A 22,623-nucleotide genomic window follows, 5' to 3' on the forward strand; every position below is an offset into this window, starting at 1 on the left:
TGCGATTGAAGCTAGTACGTATCTGGCAACACTGCAAACCTACTGAACCTTGTTCTAACCTCAAATACCTCAAAAAAACTTGACCGACATGTTGTTTAATGTTATTTTCATATTAAAGAAATGTTTTATTTCTTAGTAAAAGAAAAAATATATTTAATTAGCAACTAAAATAATAAAGTAGTTTACTCTATTTCATACAACAAAAAGAGAAATATATTTCTTTGGGAAATAGTACGGCATGAAAAAATTGGAAAAAATCAAAAAGTAATTAGTTCATTTTATTCCCTAAGCGTAATCTATAATTAAGGTATAGCCACGTTCATCATATTTTAAAATATTATTACTAATAACAAATAATACTTTAGATATTTACTTATTATCTGAATGAAGTAAAAAAGATATATTGTTAAGTAAGCCAGGAGCAGAACAATATCATCAATGGCAGATTTGTTTGATATTGCCAATTTAATCACCTCAGTCGGCGTTGATGCTGTAAAAATCAAACCTGAGCCTGGTTTACCAGAAAAATCGTCAAATGAAATTTTAACTGAACTCTTTAGCACTTTCGATGTTGATGAAGGAATAGTTTCTCCTCAAAATGATTCAGATACAAATTCCAAAACAGAAAAATCGACAAAGAAGAAAAAGAAAAAAAAACACAAGCATAAAGACAAGAAGCATAAGAAAAAATTTAAGCACCACTCATCTGATAGTAGCGATTCTGAAGGTGGGTAGTACCTTTTTACTTGAAAATAAAAATACTTGTAAGTTTAAGGGGATTTGAACCTTGATGACGTCACAGTTTGTGCAAAGCATTAGTTTTAAATCTGTGACGTCATCATGGTTCAAATGCCCTTAAATAAATTATTATCCTTTGTTTTTAATCTTAGGAACGAAGAAAAAGAAAAAACATAAAAAGAAATCAAAACGAAAGCATGACGATAGTGATAAATCATCAGATTCTGGGAGTACAAAATCTAAATTAATAAAATTGAATGATGAAGTAATTCCTAAGATTGAGCCAAAAACTATAAAAGATGAATTTAATATTTTGGGAAGAGAAGACAGTAAATATGATAAAGTTGTAGTTAAGCAAGAGCCAAACGAGAAAGATGAGACAATTTCGAAAAAGAAGGAGATTAATGATTCGAGTTCAATATTGCCACCAGTGGCTAAAAAAATAGACGATAAGGAAGAGCCTCGTGTTCCTCTTCTTCTTGGTAAATAATTTCTTAATTTCTTACATTCATGTTTTTTTTAATATTAAATATGTGACGCGACACGAGAAAAGGGACCTATCGCCGCAAAAGAGAATTTTACAGGGAGAGCGTTTAAAGCGCCGCCATGCGCAGAAAACCCGTGTATTTACGCGTACATGCTTAAAATTCGGGCTTTATATTATTAACACTATTTAAGTTTTTCAACTTTTGATTTTTTCACGTGAAAGAGCAAAGAATAATCTGTCGAATAGCACCATAATCTCAAAATCGATTTTTTTAACGATAGGTCCCTTTTCTCGTGTCGCGTCACATATTTCTAATTAAAATTAATTAATTCCTTTTAAATATTAAATTTTGTTCTTTCAGAAAAAGCAAAAAATCCCACCCTCGGCAAAATTTTAATAAAAGATTTGAAAAATAGTGTAGTTTATAATGAAACAGTGAAAGAGGTGGAGATTAAAGAAAAAGAAAAAGCGGCAAGAATGGAAGATGGTGAAATTTCTGATAGCAGTGGTGACGACAATGATGATGATGATGATGATGATGATGATGATGATGATGATGATGATGATGATGATGATAGAACACCAACTCTAAGTCCATCTCCTCCTCCTCCTGATTTTAAATCTAAATCTCCAATATTAAATAATTCCTCAGAAAAAGCAAAGGACAAAAGCAAAAGTCCAACATCTAGAAAGAAGGTAAAAAATGATCTTCGATTGATTTTGAAAGAAAAGGAACGGAAACGAAAGGAGAAAAAGGGTAAAGACGATAAAGATGGAAAGTCACATAAAAGTCATAAAGATTCGAAAAAGGACAGCAAACAAAGAAATAGTAGTGCAGGTAGAGACAGAAAGAGATCTACATCACAGCAACGTTCACATCGAAGCAGAAGTAGAGATAGAAATAAGCATCGAGAAAGGAGTCGAGAACGAAGAGAAAGAAGATGGAGTCACGACAGATGGGAAGATGACAGAAGTCGAGACAGAAGACATTACAGTAGACACAGAAGTCGAAGTAGGGAGAGAAAGTAAGTTTTAAATTGCAGAAACTTTAATCAGATATAGAAAATATTTTCTACAAAGAAACAATTTTTTCAAGCTAAATTTTCTTTTTTCTTCACTTTTTTTTAGAGAAAGAATTGAGATTGACAAGAAGAAATTATTGGAGATAGCTAGAAAAAATGCGATAGGCATGATTAAACGAGGTGCTCTACCTTTGGCGCAAAGAGATAAAGCTATCGCTGCCATTCAAGCTGGAGGAAAAACAGTAGACGAACTTACAGGTAAAATTTAAATTCTCCATTCTATTTAAAACTATTTTTCAAATAACAAATTTCAAGTTAAAAAATAGTCCTTCAAGAAACAATTTTTTTATTTCGTTTTTTTCATACTAGCAAATGATACGCGCGCGGAACGCGGTATTCCATTTGTTATTATTTTGTAAATTAAAAAATGTTATATTTTCAAGAACTCAATTATTTTCAATACAATTTTAATAAAATTTCTCGAAAGAATTCAATTACTTTGAAAAATTAATTAAATTCAATTACTTTCAAGAATTTTAATATAAATTCAATTATTTTCAACAATTTTGATGAAATTCTTTTAAAAAATCATTATTTTCAAAATTTTTAATAAAATTCCTTTAAAAAATTGAATTAATTTTAAAAATTCAGATAAAATTTTTCGAAACAAATCCAATTATTTTTATGAATTGTCAAATCCTTTTCAAGAATTCAATTATTTTCATAAATAAGAAAATTCTTCACAAGAATTAAAATATTTTCCCTAAATAATAAAATTCTTCAAAGGAATTCAATTATTTTCATAAATAATAAAATTTCTCGAAAGAATACAATTATTTTTTAAAATATTATTTTCAAGAGTTTTAATAAAAATTCAATTGTTTTCAACAATTCTGCAATACAATTCTTGGAAACAATTAAATTATTTTTATAAGTTGTCAAATTCTTAGCAAGAATTCAATTATTTTTGTAAATAATAACATTCTTTTGAGAAATTCAATTATTTTCAATACAATTTTAATAAAATTTCTTCAATTGTTCTTAAAAGTTTTTAATAAAATTCTTTGTAAATTTCAATTATTTTCTAAATTTTCAATTGAAATTATTTTAAATAATTTACATTACTTTTACGAAATTTAATGAAATTCTTTAAAAAAAATGTAATTATTTACAAAAACTCTAATAAAATTGTTTAAAAGAATTTAATTTTCTATGAATAATTTGATAGGAAAATTATGATTTACAATTAATAATAAACACGATTATTTTAAAAACTTGAAAGAAATTCTTTATAAAATTCAATTGCTTTCAAAATTTTCAATAAAAATTATTTTGAAAGAACTCCATTATTTTCAAGAAAATTGAAATAAACTCTTCAAAACAATTCAATCCCAACAAAAACATCTTTGATGCAAAAAGTTCCGCCAAGTAAAAATTTTAATAAAAAATTTTGCCAAGAATTAAATTATTTTCAACAAAATTTTAATTACATTTTCTTGAAAGAGTTAAATTATTTTTAATACAATTTTAATTATATTTTTTCGAAAGAATTCAATTATTTTCATAAAATTCTTGCAACAATTAAATCATTTTTAAAATATTAATTTTAAAATTGAAAATATTTAAAAAGAAAAATTATTAAAAACGTTAGGAAACAAAAAAGCAAACAACAACTAATTTCAAACTGCGAACAGATTACTGGAATACAACGATTATTAATATATAGAAGATTTCGTTTCATGAAATAAAATTCTAATTTTTCCTCAGATTTCTGCAAGTCTCTCTCAAAATCTGAAGCCTTGGGAGAATTGTCTAGTATTTCATCAGATAATGACAGTGAATCCGAAAAAGGTTTCCACCATCCCTTTCTCCTGAAGGAAAGACCAAATTCTATTATAATGAATATTAGGGTAAGTTTTATTCATCGAGTTTTAGATTAAAAATAAGTAAATAATTACATGGTATATTCGTTTCATTATTTTTGCAGGATGCTAAACAACTGCCAACTAGAACATTCCAAGAGAAAACTGCAGAATCGTCAAATCAATTACGTTTACAGTTTCCAGTTTCAAGTGGTCAGCTTCATAGGAAAACTGGTCAGTTTTATAAATTTTACACAAATGAAAAGAATTTTTTATTATTATTTATTAATTATTTTTTGAAATTGAATTCGAAAATTAAAATGTTTCTTAATATTTAAATTATTGAGTGAATTATTCAAATAAATGAATGAATAATTAAATATCAACAATATATATAGTTACTTCATAAGAATTAATTTGCGATTAAAAAAATTGATATAATATTGGAAAGTGAGAAGAATAGTTACTTACTTGGCGTTAATAAGACGACTTTTATTTTCAGAAAGTGAATGGGTCCCGGTGCCACCGAAAAAAGTGGAACCTAAAAAGCAATTTGTTCCAGCAAGTGAACCACTTTGTTCTTTTCCGAAACCAGTTCCGGTCATGGTACCACCGCCAACTCCTGTCGCTACACCTATTTCTACAACTATTCCTGCTATATTACCTCCACCATCAGTTTTTCCTCAAAATATATCTGCCGAGGTTGGTTATCTATTTTCTCGAAATTCTATTATTTCTAAACAGTTTGATGTTAGGATAATAAAATTATGAGATAAATCCAATTTTCAAAAATTGATTAATTATGGATTGGTTTTTTTTTTCATCATTATTTTGGCAATAAGGAAAAATACTAAGAGCTTGAAATAATTTTTACAGAATATTGACATAGGCTCAATTGTTTCACAAAGACTGTCAGCTATGAGAAAATTAAGAGAGAATCCAAACGACGTTTGTGCTCTAAATGAAATGCACAGAGCACAAAATGAGGTGAGATTTGAAGAAATCAAATTTTTAATTAATAATTGAATATAAAAGAAATAATATGACGAAAAATTAAAATTCTTTCAGATGACATCTTGGGCAGAAAGTAAGCAGATGCCAGGTCATTTTACAGGTAGCACCGGAGCAAAAGTACTAACACCGGCAGAACTTACATCAGGTTATCAAGCATGGGCCCGTAAGGTAATAGTGATTTACTTATTTATTTATTTTACAATATTTGAAAAATTTAGCATTTCTTGCTTTATAATTGAGCCATGGGGATAACGAGAGTCTGCAATGCATCTAAAGTTGCTTTTACGTTTCGAAAAATATTTTCAAAAAATATGAAAAACAAAATATTTTCTGAAACGTAAGTTTTCTTTTTAAATTCATGAATAGAAATTCAATATAACAGAGAATTAAAATTGTCTGTAACAAGTTTTCAGGTACAGTTTCAATAAAGACCATTTTAGATTCATCTCATTTCCAGAGAAACTAAATAAACTGTTTGAAAAAATTCAAAGGCAAAATATATAATTTTTGTTAGTTAAGTGCAAAAAAAAGTTTATTAAGTTTATAAGAATATCCTGGATATTTTATCGAAAAATTGGCCTTGAAGAAACTGTGTTGCAGGCAGAGACTATTTCTGTTTTAGAGGTAGAATCTGTGCCTGCACGGACGCAAGAGCACCGTTACATTTCATATTCTTATAATGAAAAGAAAAATATTTTGAAATTAACCAAATTTTTATCCGAAAATAACAGATCGAAATGAAACATAAAAATCTTTTCAAGAATAGCGAATAGAATTCCAGTTTGATTGAAGATGCTTTTCTTTTTTACTGAAAAGAAAGAAAAGTACCTTCAAATAATTTTGGATGAAATTCGGATATGTTTAATAAAAATGAATAGTTAACGGTCTCGTGCGAGATTATTGCTAGTCATCATCAGCTTCCTACAACAAAATTTTACAGAAAGAAATTTTCTTGGCAAAATTTGTTTTGGCTGAAATAATTAGCAATAGTCTGCATCCACCTGAGGATTTGTTACAGGCAAATAGATACATCGGCAAAGAAACAACTGCGGCTGCCTGAATTCGTCAATTAAAGTTTATCATTGGTAAGTATTGTAATTTTCAAAATAGATACACAAGTTCATTAAGAAAAGAAATTTTTTATATAATTTTTTACTTCTGTATTCCTTTCCACTTATTATTATTTTCCACTTTGCTACTTGATACTAATCTCCTACTAACAAACAACTATTCGTTTTCACCTAAAATATATTTATTTATTTTTCTTCTGAGAAATTCTAACTTCAAAACTTAAATTTTATACTAAAACTACATTTTTACACTAAAGGTTAAAAAAATAGTAAATATTTAGAAAATTGATTGCTGCAATTACACTTTCTAATAGTTGGAATGTATTTTATTTAGGATCAACTAACATCGGCGTTACCAGTTTCGGGAGGAATGGGAATGGCTCTACTTCAGAAAATGGGTTGGAGACCTGGAGAAGGATTAGGCAAAAATAAAGAAGGAACTCTCGAACCTTTACAACTCGAAGTTAAACTAGACAAAAGGGGTCTGGTTTCCGAACAAGATATTGGGAAAAAAGTTGGAAAAACAATGAAACCTCAAGCACCGGTAGTTAAAACTTTGGAAGGTATTTTAAAATTTCATTTACAATTTCCAGAAGTATTTTGTTTCTTCAGTAAAATAAAAATTTATGAATTTTTCTATCAGGCAAACATCCAGTTTCCCTTTTGGGTGAATATTGTTCGAAAAAGAAATACGGTATTCCGGTTTATGAACTGTGCTTTGAATGTGGACCAGATCACAAAAAGAATTTTCTCTTCAAGGTAAGAATAGAAATTACTTTTAATTAATTAACGTTTCATTAAATAAAATTACTATTTTATTTATTTTTTTAATTACTAAAGAAATTTAATTTTTAAAATGAAAAAATAATGTTGCAGGTCAAAGTAAATGGTATAGAATATAAACCAAGTGTCGCGAGTCCAAATAAAAAGCAAGCCAAGGCAGAAGCGGCTCAAATTTGTTTACAAACTATTGGTCTATTACCTTCTACAGAAGATAAAGATAAACCATGAATTAAACATTTTCTAATGTTCTCATATAACTACATTTTTTTGTACATAGATATAAAATAGAATTTCTCACGCGACATGTAATAAAATATAGATTGTAAAAACATTTCTCTCTTCCTTTAATGTAAGAGAGGAACAGGAAGATTAAATTTCAACAAATAAAAACTTTTTCGTGAAAAAATAAAAATGTTTATGTTTGTACTTTCTTGGACAGGTAATAAAAAATTAACTTACGAAATACTTAAGTAGACATCAAAACATTGACATACGGATTATTTTTTGCCAGAATTTCTTCCTTTAAGGTTGAGATTTTCGCTTTTAGTTCATCATAAGGAAGGGATTTATCCAAAGACTTACATTTGTTGGTAAAATCGATAATTAACTCCTGACCTTCCTGAATAATGAAAAAAAGTCAATTGTAATATTCTTTTAATAAAACAATTTTTTTTAATGGTTTTCCAAATTACCTTTGTGATCTTTCTGCGTTTTACTGGATCATCAGAGCCTTCGAAAACTTTTCCTTGAACGTCTTCTAATTCCGTTTGTTTTTGTTTGGCGAACTAAACAAAATTTTTTTATTTCGAAATGTTATTTTTAACGAATTTATTTATTGATTACTGAAAATAAATAAAAAAATATTACCTCAACCACATCCTCGGGAAAATTGGCCATCTTCGCAACGTGAATTCCAAAACTTTGATCACAAATTCCAGGTTTAACTTGATACAACAATGTAAGTTTATCATCGCCAACAAGAGCTGTTACGTGTTTATTCTGAACTGCAGGGATTTCCTCTGACAATCGAGTTATTTCATGAAAATGTGTTGCAAATAGACTGTAACTCTTTACTTCTTTCGCTAAATGGCTGAAATGAAAAATTCATTTTGAGAATAACTTGATTATTGGAATATAAATTAAACTGTTAATATTTTTTAAAAATCATTTATTACTCTGCAATTGCCCACGCAATTCCACAACCTTCGTAGGTGGATGTTCCTCTGCCGAGTTCATCGATAATCACCAACGAGTTACAAGTTGCAGTCTAAAATATTAATAAATTGACAAAATCAAAAATAGAAAAATATTTTATGGTAAATATAAATATGGGTCATTCCAGGCCAAATCGGAAATTATTTTGCTTTTGCATCTCAAATTTTTTTAAACATTTTTTTCCTTTAGTACTCTTTGAAATGAGCTACCTTGATTTTTTTCAAATTTTTTCATAAAGCAGTTCAGGAGATACAGATTTTTGAAAAATGACGTTTTTTAAGTAAATTTTTTTTGAAATGCTTATAACTCGGTCAAAAATGGATCAAATTGGACGTTTTTATAATGAAAAGTTTTGTTTTCCCCATCGTGGGAAAACGATGGGATCTATTTATTTTGAAATTTTTAATTTTTATATACGCAGTGGTGGCCGAATGACTAACTTGCCATTTGACAAAATCACACAAATTTTTCACAGCAAATGTGTTTTCAGACTGAGTCTCTCCAAACGTAACCTTTTTTCTATGTAAAATTGTGATTTGGTCAAATGACAAGTTAGGCCTACCGTTTTCATTGTGTATATAAAAATTAAAATTTTTTAAATAAATAGATCCCATCGTTTGCCCACGATCGGACAAGGCTTAAAAATTGTTAATTTAGTGCTAGTTTCTTACAAAAAATTTTGAAAAAAATTGATCGATACTAAATCAATAATAAAATATTTAAAAATTTTTTAAAAATATTTTTAATTAAAACTACGCGTGAAAACAAAACTTTTCATTATAAAAACGTCCAATTTGATTTGATTTCATTTTTCAAAAATCTGTATCTCCTGAACCGCTTTATGTATGAAAAAATTTGAAAAAAATCAAGGTAGCTTATTTCAAAGAGTACTAAAAGAAAAAAAATGTTTAAAAAAAATTTGAGATGCAAAAGCAAAATAATTTCCAATTTGGCCTGGAATGCCCCATTTACGTTCTGTTTAACCAAAATTCGATCACAAAATTAAATATGTTTTTTGAATAAGAAGAACTTTAAATATAAGCATTAGAAGATTATATAAAGATAGATAAATCTTCGTAGATTATAAATAAATTTTTCAAAAAATTCAAACTTGATAGAATATCAATAAAAAATTAATTTAAATAATGAACTTCATGTTGGAGACACGTAAAGTAGTCCCTTTCAGGAGAATCACCCATATTTTTTATTTTTTAAATTTATTTTTCCTTATGAGTTTAAGAACTTACCCTAAGAATTGCTGCTGTTTCTACCATTTCAGCCATAAAGGTAGAAAGGCCTTTAATCTGCGAATCATCAGCTCCGATTCTTGCCAAAATGCAATCTAGTAAGGAAATTTTTGCCTTATCGCAAGGAACGAAACTACCAATGTGAGCCATCAACGCAGCAACACCCACAGAGCGAATGTAGGTACTTTTTCCACCCATATTTGGACCAGTTATAATATAAAAGTGACTCTCATCTGAAATTACATTTTCTTATTAAATAATAAGTCTTATTAATATTATATTTAATAGTTTAGGCAAGAATTCAGATTTAAAAAATTTTTCAAAAAGGAAGAAGTTGAAGAAACTTTCAAAAAAAATTATGTTTATTTTTTAAATTTGGATTCTGGCCTAAATTATAAAATATATGTAATATAATTAATTTATATAATATTAAATAAAAAGTACATTATATTTTGTAAATAATTGAATTAGAAAATGTACGAACCTCGTTTTAAACATACGTCATTAGCAACATAATCGACTCCTTCTTGAATTTCTAAAAGTGGATGCCTCACTTGTACCAACTCCAATGTTCCAGCGTCACTTGGAAGCATTTCTGGTCGAATAAAACCTTTCGAATGATAAGCAACTGTAGCGAAGGATGTGAAAACGTCAAGGGAAGCAATTATATTGCCAATGGATTTGACAGTTTCACTGTAACCAGCTGCAAACAAAAAACACGTGTAAAAAATACCTGTTACTTATATTCACATTTTTGTACCTATTTTGAAATTTGGTACCTTTTTCACTTATTTTCAGTTATCACAGAAAGTTCTAGCAAACTTTAACTTAAATTTTAATTATTTATAAAATTAAAAATTAATAACTTATGTTATTTATACTTTACTTGGAGATTTTTATATTTTTTGTCGTAATTAGAAAAAAATTTATCAAAACAATTTCACTTTTGGGTCTGTAATTTTTAAAAAAATGATCTGGAAAATCTGTAAAAGTCATGGAATTTTAAAATCCATGTTTTGTGGCAACCCAGAAATGGTAGTCAGTTTAGAAAAGTTACGTGAAGCAGAAAAAAAGAAAAGAAATAAGGTGGACAAGCTCAATAAAAATATAAGGCAAAAAATACTCTTTTAATAGACAGTGCTACAAATAAAAAGATGCATTAAAAATGGTTCTATTTAACTTGGAATAAATTTTGATTATATATGAGCCTCCGGAAAGTATAACCACACATAAAATTCTGACGCCCATTGAATTAGCATGGAGGTCAAAATTTTATGTGTGGTTATACTTTCCGGAGGCTCATATATAAGCTTCAATATTACTATTATTAGTCTGGCTAGGCATTTAGCTTTTTTAGCTAAATGACGGATTCTTCTATTTGCCTACGACATATATATTTTATAAATATAAAAGTTATAATTATATATTTAGATATTTGAAAAAAGTACTTTCTGTTAACAATAAAAATGTTAATAAACCTTAAATTACATGTTTATTCATGTCTTTCATGTACTTTTATTGTTACCTATTTGTTACCTATTTTCGAAAAAAATTGTACCTTTTCACCTTTTTTAATGATAGAAGGAGTTTACACCGTAAGCCTTAAATATAAGCCTCCGCGCGCATAAACGGATATACCTCCAGGAGCATATATTTGCGCTTGCGCGAACACGTGGTCAAGGCAAACTCTTTCACAACACAGGTGCAGGCAAACACTTTGCGCAGACGCAAGTATATCCTCATGGAGGCATATCCGTTTATGCTCGCGGAGGCTTATATTTAAGGCTTACGGTGTAAACTCCTTCATAATAGGTACTGTGATACCTGAATAAAAAATGTAAAACAAAATTGAAAAGAAATTGTCGATTTCATTAAGTAATATTAAGCAGTATTAAGAGAAATTAAGGAAAAAAAGACTAAAAAGAAAGAAAGAAAGAAAGAAAGAAAGAACGTTTCTTAAGAAATTAGAAAAAAGTTTACCCGCTATTCCAATAATTTCAGTTACGACACTTTTTTGCGCTGTCTCGTATTTTTCCCGAAGAGCCATGTAATCCTCGTTCAAGTCATTTAATTTAGTGTTTCTAAATCTGACACCCCCTTTATTTGAATCTAAAATAGTGTAGCCTTTGTTGTTCCTAAGAACCTTCTCTTCCTTCAATGTTATTCGAAAATAGTAACCATTCTGTTGATTCGATTCCAGTTTAATAGTTTTACCAGCGTCCATTGAAAGATCATCCGCTGCTTTATGAAGTTGACGATTTAATTTTTCCTCCACTTCTTCCATATTGGATTTGTGTTCTAAAATAAAAAGAAAACATATTTATTATTCTTTTATTCAAAAATATTGAATAAAGAGCACCTATTTTATTTCAAATAAAGAATAAAAATAAGAAAAAAAAATTATATTTATATACCTTTCAAATCATCATCGAAATCAGCTTTCACCATAAAATCTCCTTTATCGGCAGCATCTAAATCGATCGTTTGTTCCACCATTTGTTGAAATTTATCTAGATCTTCAACAAGTTCCTTCAGTGGATCTATAATTAAAGCCTTTAAAGCTGGAATTTCCGTTGCCTCAGATAAATTTTCAAGTATTTTTGGAATATGATTACCGCATACGTAAATTCTGGAAAAATCAATATTTAAATTTAAAGAGTTAAATTTACATTATTTAATTTACATATTTCATGTTTGTGGCAAAACGTACTTGTAGCAATCTTGAAGATTTGCCTTCTTCCTTGCTAATTTTTTAGCCAACGATTGTAAATCAGGAACTCGTCGTAAATAATCATCGCTTAGCATGGATCTTAAATCATTGTCATTGTATAAAAGTTCAACAATATCGTGTCTTTCCTTAATTAGCGATAAATCACGAAGGGGTTGTCTGACCCACTGTGCAAGAAGCCTGTGACCCTGAGGTGTTCTACATTTGTCTAATAAAGTTAAAATACTCGCCGAAGCATTGGGATTCTGTGAATCTGTTTTTGGTTCAATATTCAATGCCCGAATGGCTGCACTGTCCAATCTAATGTAACGAAACTGTTCAACTTCTTTAATTGAAAAATGATTAACATTTCCTTCATCGGATGTCAACTGTAAAAAAAAATCCTTGTTTTATTTTTTTGTTTCAAGAATATTTTTTCTAATCAGACCTGTTTAGGGGTCCGTTCACAAACTACATCACACTCCTAGGGGTGGGGGGTGTCAAGCTGTGTGTGACGAAGTATGGAAAAACATTTTTTTTGTATGTAAAAAATGTGACGAAGGGGGGGGGAGGGGGTCAAAATTAGTTCGAAAAAGCGTGACGTAGTTTGTGAATGACCCCTTATTGTTAATTTTTTCTGGTTTGTAATTGTAATTACTAATTAATATGACAATACAAAGTAATTACTTACATCCAAGTATTTTATTATAGCAGCTGTCGCTGACATCGCTGAATTTAAATTATATTCAGGAAGACTCTGAACGTTCTTTTGTTGTCCTTTCTTAAATCTCAGAAGAGTATTCAAATCCTGCACGATAGATTCAGTTGCAAATTCACTCTTCTTTCTTAATGTGACCATCACATTGGCCCTTTCTATAACCTAAATAAATAAGTAATAAAATATAAAAAGCCGTTGCCAACTTGTATATTTTATAAATATGGTAAAAGTGTTTGAATCTTGGGTCAATTAATGTATGTATTTTTAAATACTCTACAAGATAGTTATAATAGTTTAATAGTTAAAGAAAAGTTTTAAAACAAAAAAGTTGAGAAAATGGCATTTTCCACAATTTTTGGTTTTTAAAATACCAATAATTTCGAAATTTATTATCCAATTAGGTTCAAAAATAGGTCAATCGAAGCGTTTTTTAATGCTCTACAAGTTGGTAACGATAATTTTAAAGTTACTTCTACATTTTCCAAAAAAATTTTCAAAAAAGTCTTATTTTCCAAAATTTTTTATTTTTAAAAGTTTAATATAACCGGTTAATATGGACAAAAAATGTTCGATAAGGGCTCAAAAGATGCGTCTAAAAAAACTCTACAAAATTAGAGAAAAACATTTATAAGTGTCCTAACATTTCTTTAAGTTATGGGCAAAATACGATTTTTTGAAAAATTAAAAATCCAAAAAATATATAGTTAAACTTTATGAATCAGGATGAAAATACTCTTATATTATGTCCGCACGTGAGACCTACAATTTAAAAAAAATCATCCATAAAGCTCTTCATAATCTCGAGATATTTTTGAAAATGTAATGTTTACATACACACACACACACATACGGAATGACATTTTTAAAAAATGTGATTTTTGAACTCCTGAGGTCAAATAACATAAAGATATGTCAAAAAATCGAAATCGAAAAATTTAGGTATTACAATACTTCCTCTATGAGGAAGCAATAAAATATTCTAAATAATCAATTATGGTTATTAGCAATTAATTAATTAATTTTAAAAAAATTACAAACTTGTTTCAAAGTATTGAACTCTTGATTTGCATCTCCTTGAATAAGTAAACATTCTTTTGGTGCAAGAGTAACGAGAAGTGCTTCCAGATTCGTAAAAGAATCATCGTCTTTAAATTCGCAAACGGAGATCAAAGTTGATACAGCGTCGACACAACTTAGTCCTAAAAACTGTGGAAAAAATTCATCTTTTAAAAAAATTTGAAACAAATTTAAAACAAAATTTAACAAAAGCAATTATTTTCGTTATTGTCAAATATTTTGATTATTACTTTCGATTTTCCTTCCGTGGACAATTTTATAGCAATAACTGAAGAATTAGCGACAATATCATTATTTCCAAATAGAATTTCTTCAAATTGTACTAAATTTCCAGGCGATCCTTTATATTCAATTATCCAATCCTGATTTTTCGCGGAGCCTTGATTGACATACACTTCCACTCGATATTGCTTCACAAGCAAGAGTTCTCGAATAAACGATTCAAAATGATTTTTATTTAAAACAACTCCTTCTATTTTATTTGGCTCTGTAAAAAATAAATAGCATGTTAAATTAAAAATTTGTTATTAGAAAAGTTTGTAATATTATTGCAAGTATTTATCAAAGAGAAAAGAAAAAAGTAAAAAATGAATTACCAGCGCCAATCATTTTGCATACAGAGATAGTTTTAAAAATTTCCTGAGCAGCAAACAGAGCATCTTTTCCATGAAGAGTATAATAATCAGTTCTATTAAAAAATCGTATAGTACTACTGGATTTCTGAAAAACAAAATTATATTCTAGGAAAAAAATAAACATAACAATAAAAATAAATAACATGCATATAAATATTAAAAGCATGAGAAACGTGTCAATGCTCGGAAAACATTTTGAGATGAAAATTTCCTTGACCTATTTCTATAACAGTTTTAGTGATTATTGACAATAACAAAATCAAGGTTTTCGTCACTAGCTCCATTTTTCATCAGTGATAAACAAATGATGATAAAAATTAAAAATATACTTTTATTATTAATAAACAATGGGGACTTTCTAAATTATTTCTCTATTTATTCATTACTAGGAGATTTTTGTTTCATTTTTCTAAAATTTGCGGGTGTTAGTTATAGTAAAAGTTGATTCAATTAAAATGAAAATCTCGAAAAAAATAATTAATTGTATTTACGTCTAGTAACACAGATTTAATATAGTATTCTGAAACATGACACGCAGTATCGAAAGTTCACCGTGTCATAGGTCATTTCTCATAAATCTTGTACAAATTCGAGGAATGTTATAATTTAAGTGTGTTTTTCTCAACAACAAAAAAGAAGATATAAAAATCGTCTTTCGTTCTCAAATGCTCTCTTTAAAAAAAATAATTCTGGATTTAATAACTCAATGTAATTCTTAATAAAATATAATTTTTTAAAAAGGGAAATTAAATTTTCTTTATTATACATTTTTCCTTTTTTCCTCTTTTGCTTCCTTGTTCCGTTTCTTTCTTTTTTAATAAAATAAGTTAGAATAAAGTATGTAAGTAAATAAATAAATAAATAAATAAATAAAGAAGAAGAAATAAAATTACGTAGAAAAAGATTTAAATTATGCAAAATTATTATTTAAATGAAATTTATACTGTTAACAAAATAATAACACGTGACGAAGAATTTAAAAATGTAGATATTATATTTTCTGAGAATTGTAAAAAAATTTACTTAAACAGAGAATAAAATGAAAAGTTGAATCAAAAGAATTGAGTAAAAGTCAAATGTCAGACAACATTATCGTCAAGTTCATGTTGCAGAAAATATTTTATAACAGAAAATTTATCAAACCTGGATTTGACCACAATATTAAATTTTGCCTTTAAAGAAAAGCAGAAAAATAAAAATAATAAAATTCGCCAAAGAAGAAAACAAAATCAATAAAATTAAAAAATATAAGTACAAAAAAGAGAACAAAAATAATAAAAATTAAAGTACAAAAAAGTAAAAGAAGAAAAGAAAAAAGAAAAAATAAAAGTACAAAAAAAGTAAAATAAAAAAATTAAAATTAAATATAAAGTTTAATTAATTTCGTGCTATAATTAATTTTCTGAACATTGGCGTTTTCGAAAGATATATATAAAAAGTTCCAAAGAGATATTTTTTCTGTACAAAAAAAATTCTCAATTAACAAACGAAGAGAATTTAAAAACAAAGAATTATACCCTTTTAATCTGTAATAACTGTATACGATTGTCAGAATTTGATAATTCAATTCTTCATATTATATGAGATAAGTACACGTGTTATGAGGAAAAACCCACACAATAAGTAGAACTTACAATATTAAAGATGAAATAACTGGGAAAGTCTTCAATGTCAAGATACAAGAAGAGAGGGGTGAAGAACATAAATAGATTTGTTTCAAACTACAGTGCTTAATTTACGGAATCAATTTTCAAAGAGAAAGAGTGTCTTAAATATATAAAAATCATAAGTCGATCATCCTTACACGGTAATTATTTTCTTTTTATGTTATTAACAAAAACAATTTCATTTATCATTAACAAAGTGCAACATTATATCCGTGTATAAAAAAAATAGTGCAAAGTGATTAAAAATTAAAAATATATGTGTGATTAAAATGTGTGATTTTAAGTTCTGCTCCGAAAAAGTATTTAAATAGATTTATTTTTTTAAAGTAAAAATTACTAATGTAAAAAATAAAACAGGTTTTTAATATTTTTGTTAGATTTGCAATTAGTTGTTTTTTTCTTTTCATTTTATATTTATCTAAATTTAAAATACAGGAAAAACGTGAGTTAAAAAAAATTTGAGAAATATAAATTTAGACAATGAAATTTTTTGCTTCCATTTCCGCCGTGTTTACAAGATTTTTTTGAATTTAAATTAGTTTAAATCATCATTGATGTAAAGGATATGATGTAATCAAATCATTAAATAATAAATATCATTCTATGAATTGTAATGTAGCATTGAACATTTTCTAATTCACTTGTTCTTTTTATACTTTTCAGATTCCACTGATCGCTAACATGTGGAAAATAATTTGCGCTCTCTTGTTCTTTCAAAGAGCTTTGAGCGCTCCTTCTTCGAGATGTATGGAAATATGCAATAACCGGAATTCACAGTATTTATCAAATACCAACTGTTGTGCGTCGTCTCTTGTTGCTTCTACAAACGAAAAGAAAAATTGGACTGATCACAAAGATTTCCAAACACACGATGGTGCTCTCGTTCACACGAAAGACGGCGAATTCAGTCACGGAAACACACACGGCAATTTCAACGAGATGAGCTACTACAAGGAGTTCAAGAGCGGTGACAATCAACATTTCGGAAGCAATCACAACTTTGGAAACAGTCACGATATTAGTCAAAAGTTAGAGGATTTATCATCATCCTCTTCACACAGTACATTCGAAAGCATGTTTCAATCAAGATTCTCAGATCTCATCAAAAACTTTCATGAATCATTCCGACATCTACAGGAATTGAAAACTAAAGACCAACTTCCGGTTCAAGATTGTCAATATCCTTGTGTACCAATAAACGAGCAGATTTCTCGACTACAACAAGATGTAACTGCTCAGCAACAGCACATGCAACGAATGAGAGAAGATTTGTGGTCAAAGATGCAAAATCAAAACACAGTAACAGAAACCGAACATGTCATTCCCAGTCAGCACTTAACTCACTCAAATCATCAAACTGGCCAAGTTACGAAGGAAACAAATCGCTACGAGTCCTATCAAAATGATAAAATAACAACCAGTCCTCATATTACCACCACAATCACCAAGCAACCTGTTAAGTACACTTCACATCCCGATCAATCCCAAACGGATTATTACTCTGGAAGCAGACACGAATCCACCCAAAATTATGGAACCAGAACTCAAGGCCAATATCCCGACCAATCTCAAAGAGCAGGACAAGATTATTACTCCGGATCAGTGAGCAGACACGATTCATCCCAAAATTATGCTTCCGGAACTCAAGATCAAACTCAAACTCAAAATCGACGAACTTCATATCCCGATCAATCGAGTCAGAATTATTATTCCGGATCTGGGAGCAAATTGGAAAGTCAAACTGGTTACAATCAGCAAAATTCGATCCATGATTCTCGAGTCACTCAGAACCAAAATAACGATCAAAATTCTTCCCAATATGGTCAAAATTACGCCACTGGAATTCAGAGTCAAGCTGGTTACGCTCAAGACACTACTAATTACGAACGTCGAAATAGAGTCTCACAGGCGCAGAGAGCCGATCAACAGGAGTATGCTTCCGGAAATCAAAATCAAGGTCAGACTCAGGGCAATGGTCAACATGGCGTGGCGTATGGATATCACGCAAGTTACGGATCCAAGTCTTATTACAGTTCACTGCCTCAGGATCAGAGTTCTCATCAGAGTTCAGCCTACAGAACACATCAAAATTCCCAGAGTCAAGGATACGGACAGCATTCCGGCTACAGGGCACAATCGGGTTATCAGACTGACGGCTCACAATCGCAGGGTGAATACAATCCTCAAGGTTCCTTAACATACTCTCACAATTCCATGTCTCATAGTTCATTAACTCAAAACAATGCTGATTTCGGCGCCAGTAGCAATGGAAAATTAACCCATGGACTCATCCAAACGGGTTCCGCCGCCGATTGCAATGACGAAGTTCAATCCGCTCCTTACCGGCGATACAAGCGACACATCCATTCCCCAAATCATCGTCATCATTATCACCATCATCATCATCATAATCATCAAGAGCAATATCCAGACGACTTTAGTCAGCAGCAAGACGATTTCCAGCAAGGTTCAATTTCCTCCAAGTTAGACGAATTCGGAGAACCTACAAAAATTGAAAAAGTACCACAAAAAGAAATTGAAGACCTCAGTCAACAAGTTGAGGACATACGTAATGGCAAAGTCGATACGCAAGACTTGTATCAACATCAAGATCAACATCAAGATTTCTCCCAACAACACAAATTTCCGGAACAAAGTCAGACTAATTACTACCAGACCGGAGGTTTCGATGACTTCCCACCTTCGTCTGAAGGAAGCCAAACTTACGATCAACAGAACCATGGATTCGATGATCAATATCACTACAGTCCCAGAGGATTTAATCAAAAAACGGTAGGATCACTTACGTTAGATCAGCATGCAAGAGATTCTTTTAATTTTAACCAGTTTCCAACTCCAGTTTTAGCTCCCGATAGCAATCCACCAGCGGGGAACCAAAGGCTCGACGGAATAAATTCACAAACTCCGAGGCCAGCTCCCAAGCCAACATCTCGACCTAGAAACACTAAACCCTTTTTCAACACTGCCAATATTGCACCAACAACGAAAAATACCACCAAGTTTGAGAATATAAATTCCGAAAAAATTAAAAAAACAGTACCAACTGAAGGAAGTTCTGCAGAGAGTCAACAGATTTTAACCCCTCCGGATAATTTCGAATTGCTTGAAAAAGCGCCTCAACACATCATGAAACCTGGTCAAGTTTTACAGAAGCATGAAAATACGTCGTTTAAAGATATTTCCGAAACTGACCAACCTTCTCAAAAGCCTAAAAATCTTTTTGAAATCTTATCTCAAAAAACTCTGAAACAAGAAAAAAAGCATGAAAATCCTTTTGAAGACTTCTCTCAACAAGTTACGAATCCACTTTCTTTTCAGCAGCATGAAAATCCTCTAGACTTTTCCCATCAAGAGAATTTAAAACCTTTTGGAGATTTTTCCCAACAAGTTTCTAATCCTTCTGAAGATTCTTTTCATCAACAGAATGTAAAACCTTTCGGAGATTTCTCTCAACAAGTTTTGCAACCTCCTGAGGAATCTTTCCAAAAGCATGAAAATCCTTTTCTTGATTTTTCCCAACAACAGAATTTGAAACCTTTTGGAGACTTTTCCCATCAAGAGAATTTAAAAACTTTCGGAGATTTTTCCCAACAAGTTTTTAATCCTTCTGAAGAATTATTTCATCAACAGAATGTAAAACCTTTCGGAGACTTTTCCCAACAAGTTTCTATTCCTTCTGAAGAATTATTTCATCAACAGAATGTAAAACCTTTCGGAGATTTTCCTCAACAAGTTTCTAATCCTTCCGAAGAATCTCTTCATCAACAGCATGAAAATCCTTTTCTTGACTTTTCCCATCAACAGAATTTAAAACCTTTCCAAGATTTTTCCAAACAAATTTCTAAATCTTCGGAAGAATCTCTTCATCAACAGAATGTAAAACCGTTCGAAGACTTTTCTCAACAAGTCTTGCGAACTCGTGAGAAAACTTTTCAACAGCATGTAAATCCCTTTGAAGACATTTCCCAACAGATTCAAGAAAATCGAAAAGATTCTCCTCCCAAAATTGAATCTTCTCCAAACTCCTCCCAGAAGGTAAATATTCCGTACAATTCGCAAAAATTCGAAAAACCTAAAATATCTCGCGAAGAACTTTCAGTGCAAAAACCTCTAGACGATTTCTCGCAGTACATTCAAAAATCCCTCGAGGACCCTTTGCCGAAAGGTCAAAAACCCTTCGAAGATCTGTCTCAAGACGATTCTCTGCAGAAAATTCCAAATGATATTCAGCAGTCGAAAAAAAATTTATCCGAAGAAATTGAAAAAACTTTACAAAAAGTGTCTCAGCATGTAGCACAACACATGCAGGAACTTTATAAAAAAGACTTGTCGCAAACTTCTGATCTCAATAGAAACAAAGACATAACTCAGCTACCTCAATCTCAACAACAGGATCAAGTGATACATCATTTAGACAGTTATCAAGAACCAGAAGAAATTTCACTCGGTCGTCAATGGCATCTCTTTCACGGTCCTGGCGATTTAACAAATGAGGATTTGCATCTAGGAAGTCATTTAGGTCAGCGAATGGAACAAATTTCAACACCTAGCTTAAGAGAAAAAGAAGAGCAATTAGAAGGTAAATTGGAATTCAGTCAAATTGTACAAAATCCACAGATTCAAAGTGAGTTACCAATATTGAGTTTACAACCGAGAATTTTACAAGCTTACGGTGGAAAAGGCCCTTATGATCCAATGCACAGCGAAGATATTTTCAGTGACGTAAGACAAAATCCTAGTGCTACTTTCGCTCCTGTCGTGATTGACGATCCGTGGGACATTCGCGAGAGGCGTATTGAATCATACATGGCGAATGAGGATAAAGTAATTCCATTAGACACAGTGTGGATATATCCGGATGCTTTTCCTATTACTCCAGTGACTGAGCAACCAAATCTCGGATTCTGGGATAGAGTTGGTCGCAAATTCTCAACTGCTGTCGATAAGGCGAAGGATAAAGCAAGAGGAATTTTTGGTTGAATCTAAATCATTAAATTAGATGAGACTTTAGTTTTTTTTCACTAAAATATTTTATAATTTATATTTGAAATAATTTTTCAAGAATTATAAAATTTAGTCAAAATTTACTCTTCTCTCATTTTCCATTTTCTGGTAAAAAGAGGACAATCATAATAGAAGAATTTAAATATAAAGTTTAACTTTAATTGAACTTTAAATTTAAATTTAACTTTAACAAAATATTTCATTCATTTTTCAACTAGTCCATTAGTACAGCATTGCTTTATCGTGAGTATTATGAAAAGAATCTGAAAAGTATAATCATATGACTTTACTTGAATTAATTCCGAGTTAATGTAATCGAGTATTTATAATAAAGCAGCTATTTAACTTAAGTTAAAACTATCTTACATAATTTACATTAATCATCAATGTGATGATATAAGATTATAAACAATTATTCAATTACATCATCACATTTATTTATGAAAGATCAATCTCTTTAAAAAATCTTGCAAAACAAATAATTTCTTCGTCTTTATACAGTTAATGATAATTGTTTCAACATGCATGGGAATCAATCGAAAATATCTTTTCTTTGAATTTGTAAACATTTTCCACATAGTTAATACTTTATTAGTTTAAGCATATAAAATACTTGAAGAATTGTAGCAAAATGTATTTAATAAATAATTATAAAAAAATTTTAACTCTTTTGCTTTCTCCAGGGAAAAAAGGAAAGAATTTTGTTTACTTTTTTAAATAAGTTTAATTAGACTTAAATTATGTATAAATCGTTGAATTTAAATTAAAAGAAACGTGGTGTGAATAATAAAAATGATAAAAATGAAAACAAAGGTACATACAGGTGGAAGATTTTTGAAAAATCGAACAAAGCCTTGTTGAGTTGATGGATCTGAAAAATTGATATAAAAATTATCATATTTACATTTCATTACATTATCAAATTCGATTATTATTTGTAAATTATTGTAAATAAATTATTGCAATAACAATAGTACTAATGTATTTTTCTTGTTTTTATATATATAAAAATGAAATTAACTTTTTAGGTTATGTAAACAAAGAACAATGAATGAGAAACTCACCAATTGTAATTTGTTGATTTGCTTGAACAGCCATTTTGTAATACTGAAAAGAAACTTAAAAATAACTAAATAACAATCGTATACAAATTAAATAATGAGATTTTTAGTTATAATTATATTAAGAAAACAATGAAAACGTTGTCTCGCGTCTGCACTGTCACATGTAAAAAGGCGCGAATTTAATTCTCCTAGCGAATACAAGAGGAACTAATCAGCCAATCAATTCCTTCCACTAGCGCGGGAAAATGAAACATATTTTAAAAAATATATATAAAACAAATTTGGCAGTTGC

General features: G+C 29.6%; 3 protein-coding genes across 7 annotated transcripts; 2 read left to right on the forward strand and 1 right to left on the reverse strand.

Annotated features, from left to right (window-relative positions):
• Positions 1-21: 21 nt before the first annotated feature.
• Positions 22-7,388, forward strand: LOC122511345 (protein Son-like). Of its 5 annotated transcripts, none has more exons than XM_043626509.1 (13): positions 22-307; positions 416-727; positions 891-1,220; positions 1,587-2,250; positions 2,354-2,505; positions 4,015-4,157; positions 4,235-4,343; positions 4,612-4,811; positions 4,986-5,096; positions 5,178-5,291; positions 6,528-6,756; positions 6,837-6,952; positions 7,070-7,388. In XM_043626509.1, exons 2-13 carry the CDS (start codon positions 439-441, stop codon positions 7,202-7,204), a joined length of 2,592 nt encoding a protein of 863 aa, XP_043482444.1. In that variant the 5' UTR covers positions 22-307; positions 416-438; the 3' UTR covers positions 7,205-7,388. The 5 variants fall into 5 exon arrangements, with proteins under 5 accessions (XP_043482444.1, XP_043482445.1, XP_043482446.1 ...); XM_043626510.1 differs by having other exon boundaries at positions 22-264; XM_043626508.1 differs by having other exon boundaries at positions 23-264; positions 366-727.
• On the reverse strand, positions 7,368-22,504 carry LOC122511344 (DNA mismatch repair protein Msh2). The gene is made up of 15 exons (XM_043626506.1): positions 22,332-22,504; positions 22,089-22,138; positions 14,537-14,660; positions 14,171-14,427; positions 13,902-14,069; positions 12,837-13,025; positions 12,149-12,534; positions 11,853-12,067; positions 11,419-11,736; positions 9,923-10,141; positions 9,439-9,671; positions 8,152-8,243; positions 7,844-8,066; positions 7,669-7,761; positions 7,368-7,595 (listed from the first exon to the last, which is right to left on the reverse strand). The coding sequence occupies exons 1-15, from the start codon at positions 22,363-22,365 to the stop codon at positions 7,443-7,445; spliced, it is 2,754 nt and encodes a 917-aa protein (XP_043482441.1). The 5' UTR covers positions 22,366-22,504; the 3' UTR covers positions 7,368-7,442.
• Positions 16,232-19,281, forward strand: LOC122511347 (repetin-like). The gene is made up of 3 exons (XM_043626513.1): positions 16,232-16,382; positions 16,906-19,035; positions 19,103-19,281. The coding sequence occupies exons 2-3, from the start codon at positions 16,924-16,926 to the stop codon at positions 19,106-19,108; spliced, it is 2,118 nt and encodes a 705-aa protein (XP_043482448.1). The 5' UTR covers positions 16,232-16,382; positions 16,906-16,923; the 3' UTR covers positions 19,109-19,281.
• Positions 22,505-22,623: the final 119 nt, after the last annotated feature.

This window comes from Leptopilina heterotoma, unplaced genomic scaffold (assembly GCF_015476425.1).
Source record: "Leptopilina heterotoma isolate Lh14 unplaced genomic scaffold, ASM1547642v1 Lhet_81, whole genome shotgun sequence".
NCBI classification, from domain to species: Eukaryota; Metazoa; Arthropoda; class Insecta; order Hymenoptera; family Figitidae; genus Leptopilina; species Leptopilina heterotoma.

What these genes read in the sequence shown, in the direction of transcription:
- LOC122511345 (XM_043626509.1), top strand. Translation starts at nt 439, where the DNA reads ATGGCAGATTTGTTTGATATTGCCAATTTAATCACCTCAGTCGGCGTT. An exon ending in AACAGTAGACGAACTTACAG is followed by an intron (nt 2,506 to 4,014) that starts GTAAAATTTAAA and finishes ATTTTTCCTCAG; the next exon opens with ATTTCTGCAAGTCTCTCTCA. An exon ending in CTCAAAATATATCTGCCGAG is followed by an intron (nt 4,812 to 4,985) that starts GTTGGTTATCTA and finishes TAATTTTTACAG; the next exon opens with AATATTGACATAGGCTCAAT.
- LOC122511347 (XM_043626513.1), top strand. Translation starts at nt 16,924, where the DNA reads ATGTGGAAAATAATTTGCGCTCTCTTGTTCTTTCAAAGAGCTTTGAGC.
- LOC122511344 (XM_043626506.1), bottom strand. Translation starts at nt 22,365, where the DNA reads ATGGCTGTTCAAGCAAATCAACAAATTACAATTG. An exon ending in AAATCAACAAATTACAATTG is followed by an intron (nt 22,139 to 22,331) that starts GTGAGTTTCTCA and finishes TCAATTTTTCAG; the next exon opens with ATCCATCAACTCAACAAGGC. An exon ending in CCACGGAAGGAAAATCGAAA is followed by an intron (nt 14,070 to 14,170) that starts GTAATAATCAAA and finishes TTTTTTCCACAG; the next exon opens with TTTTTAGGACTAAGTTGTGT.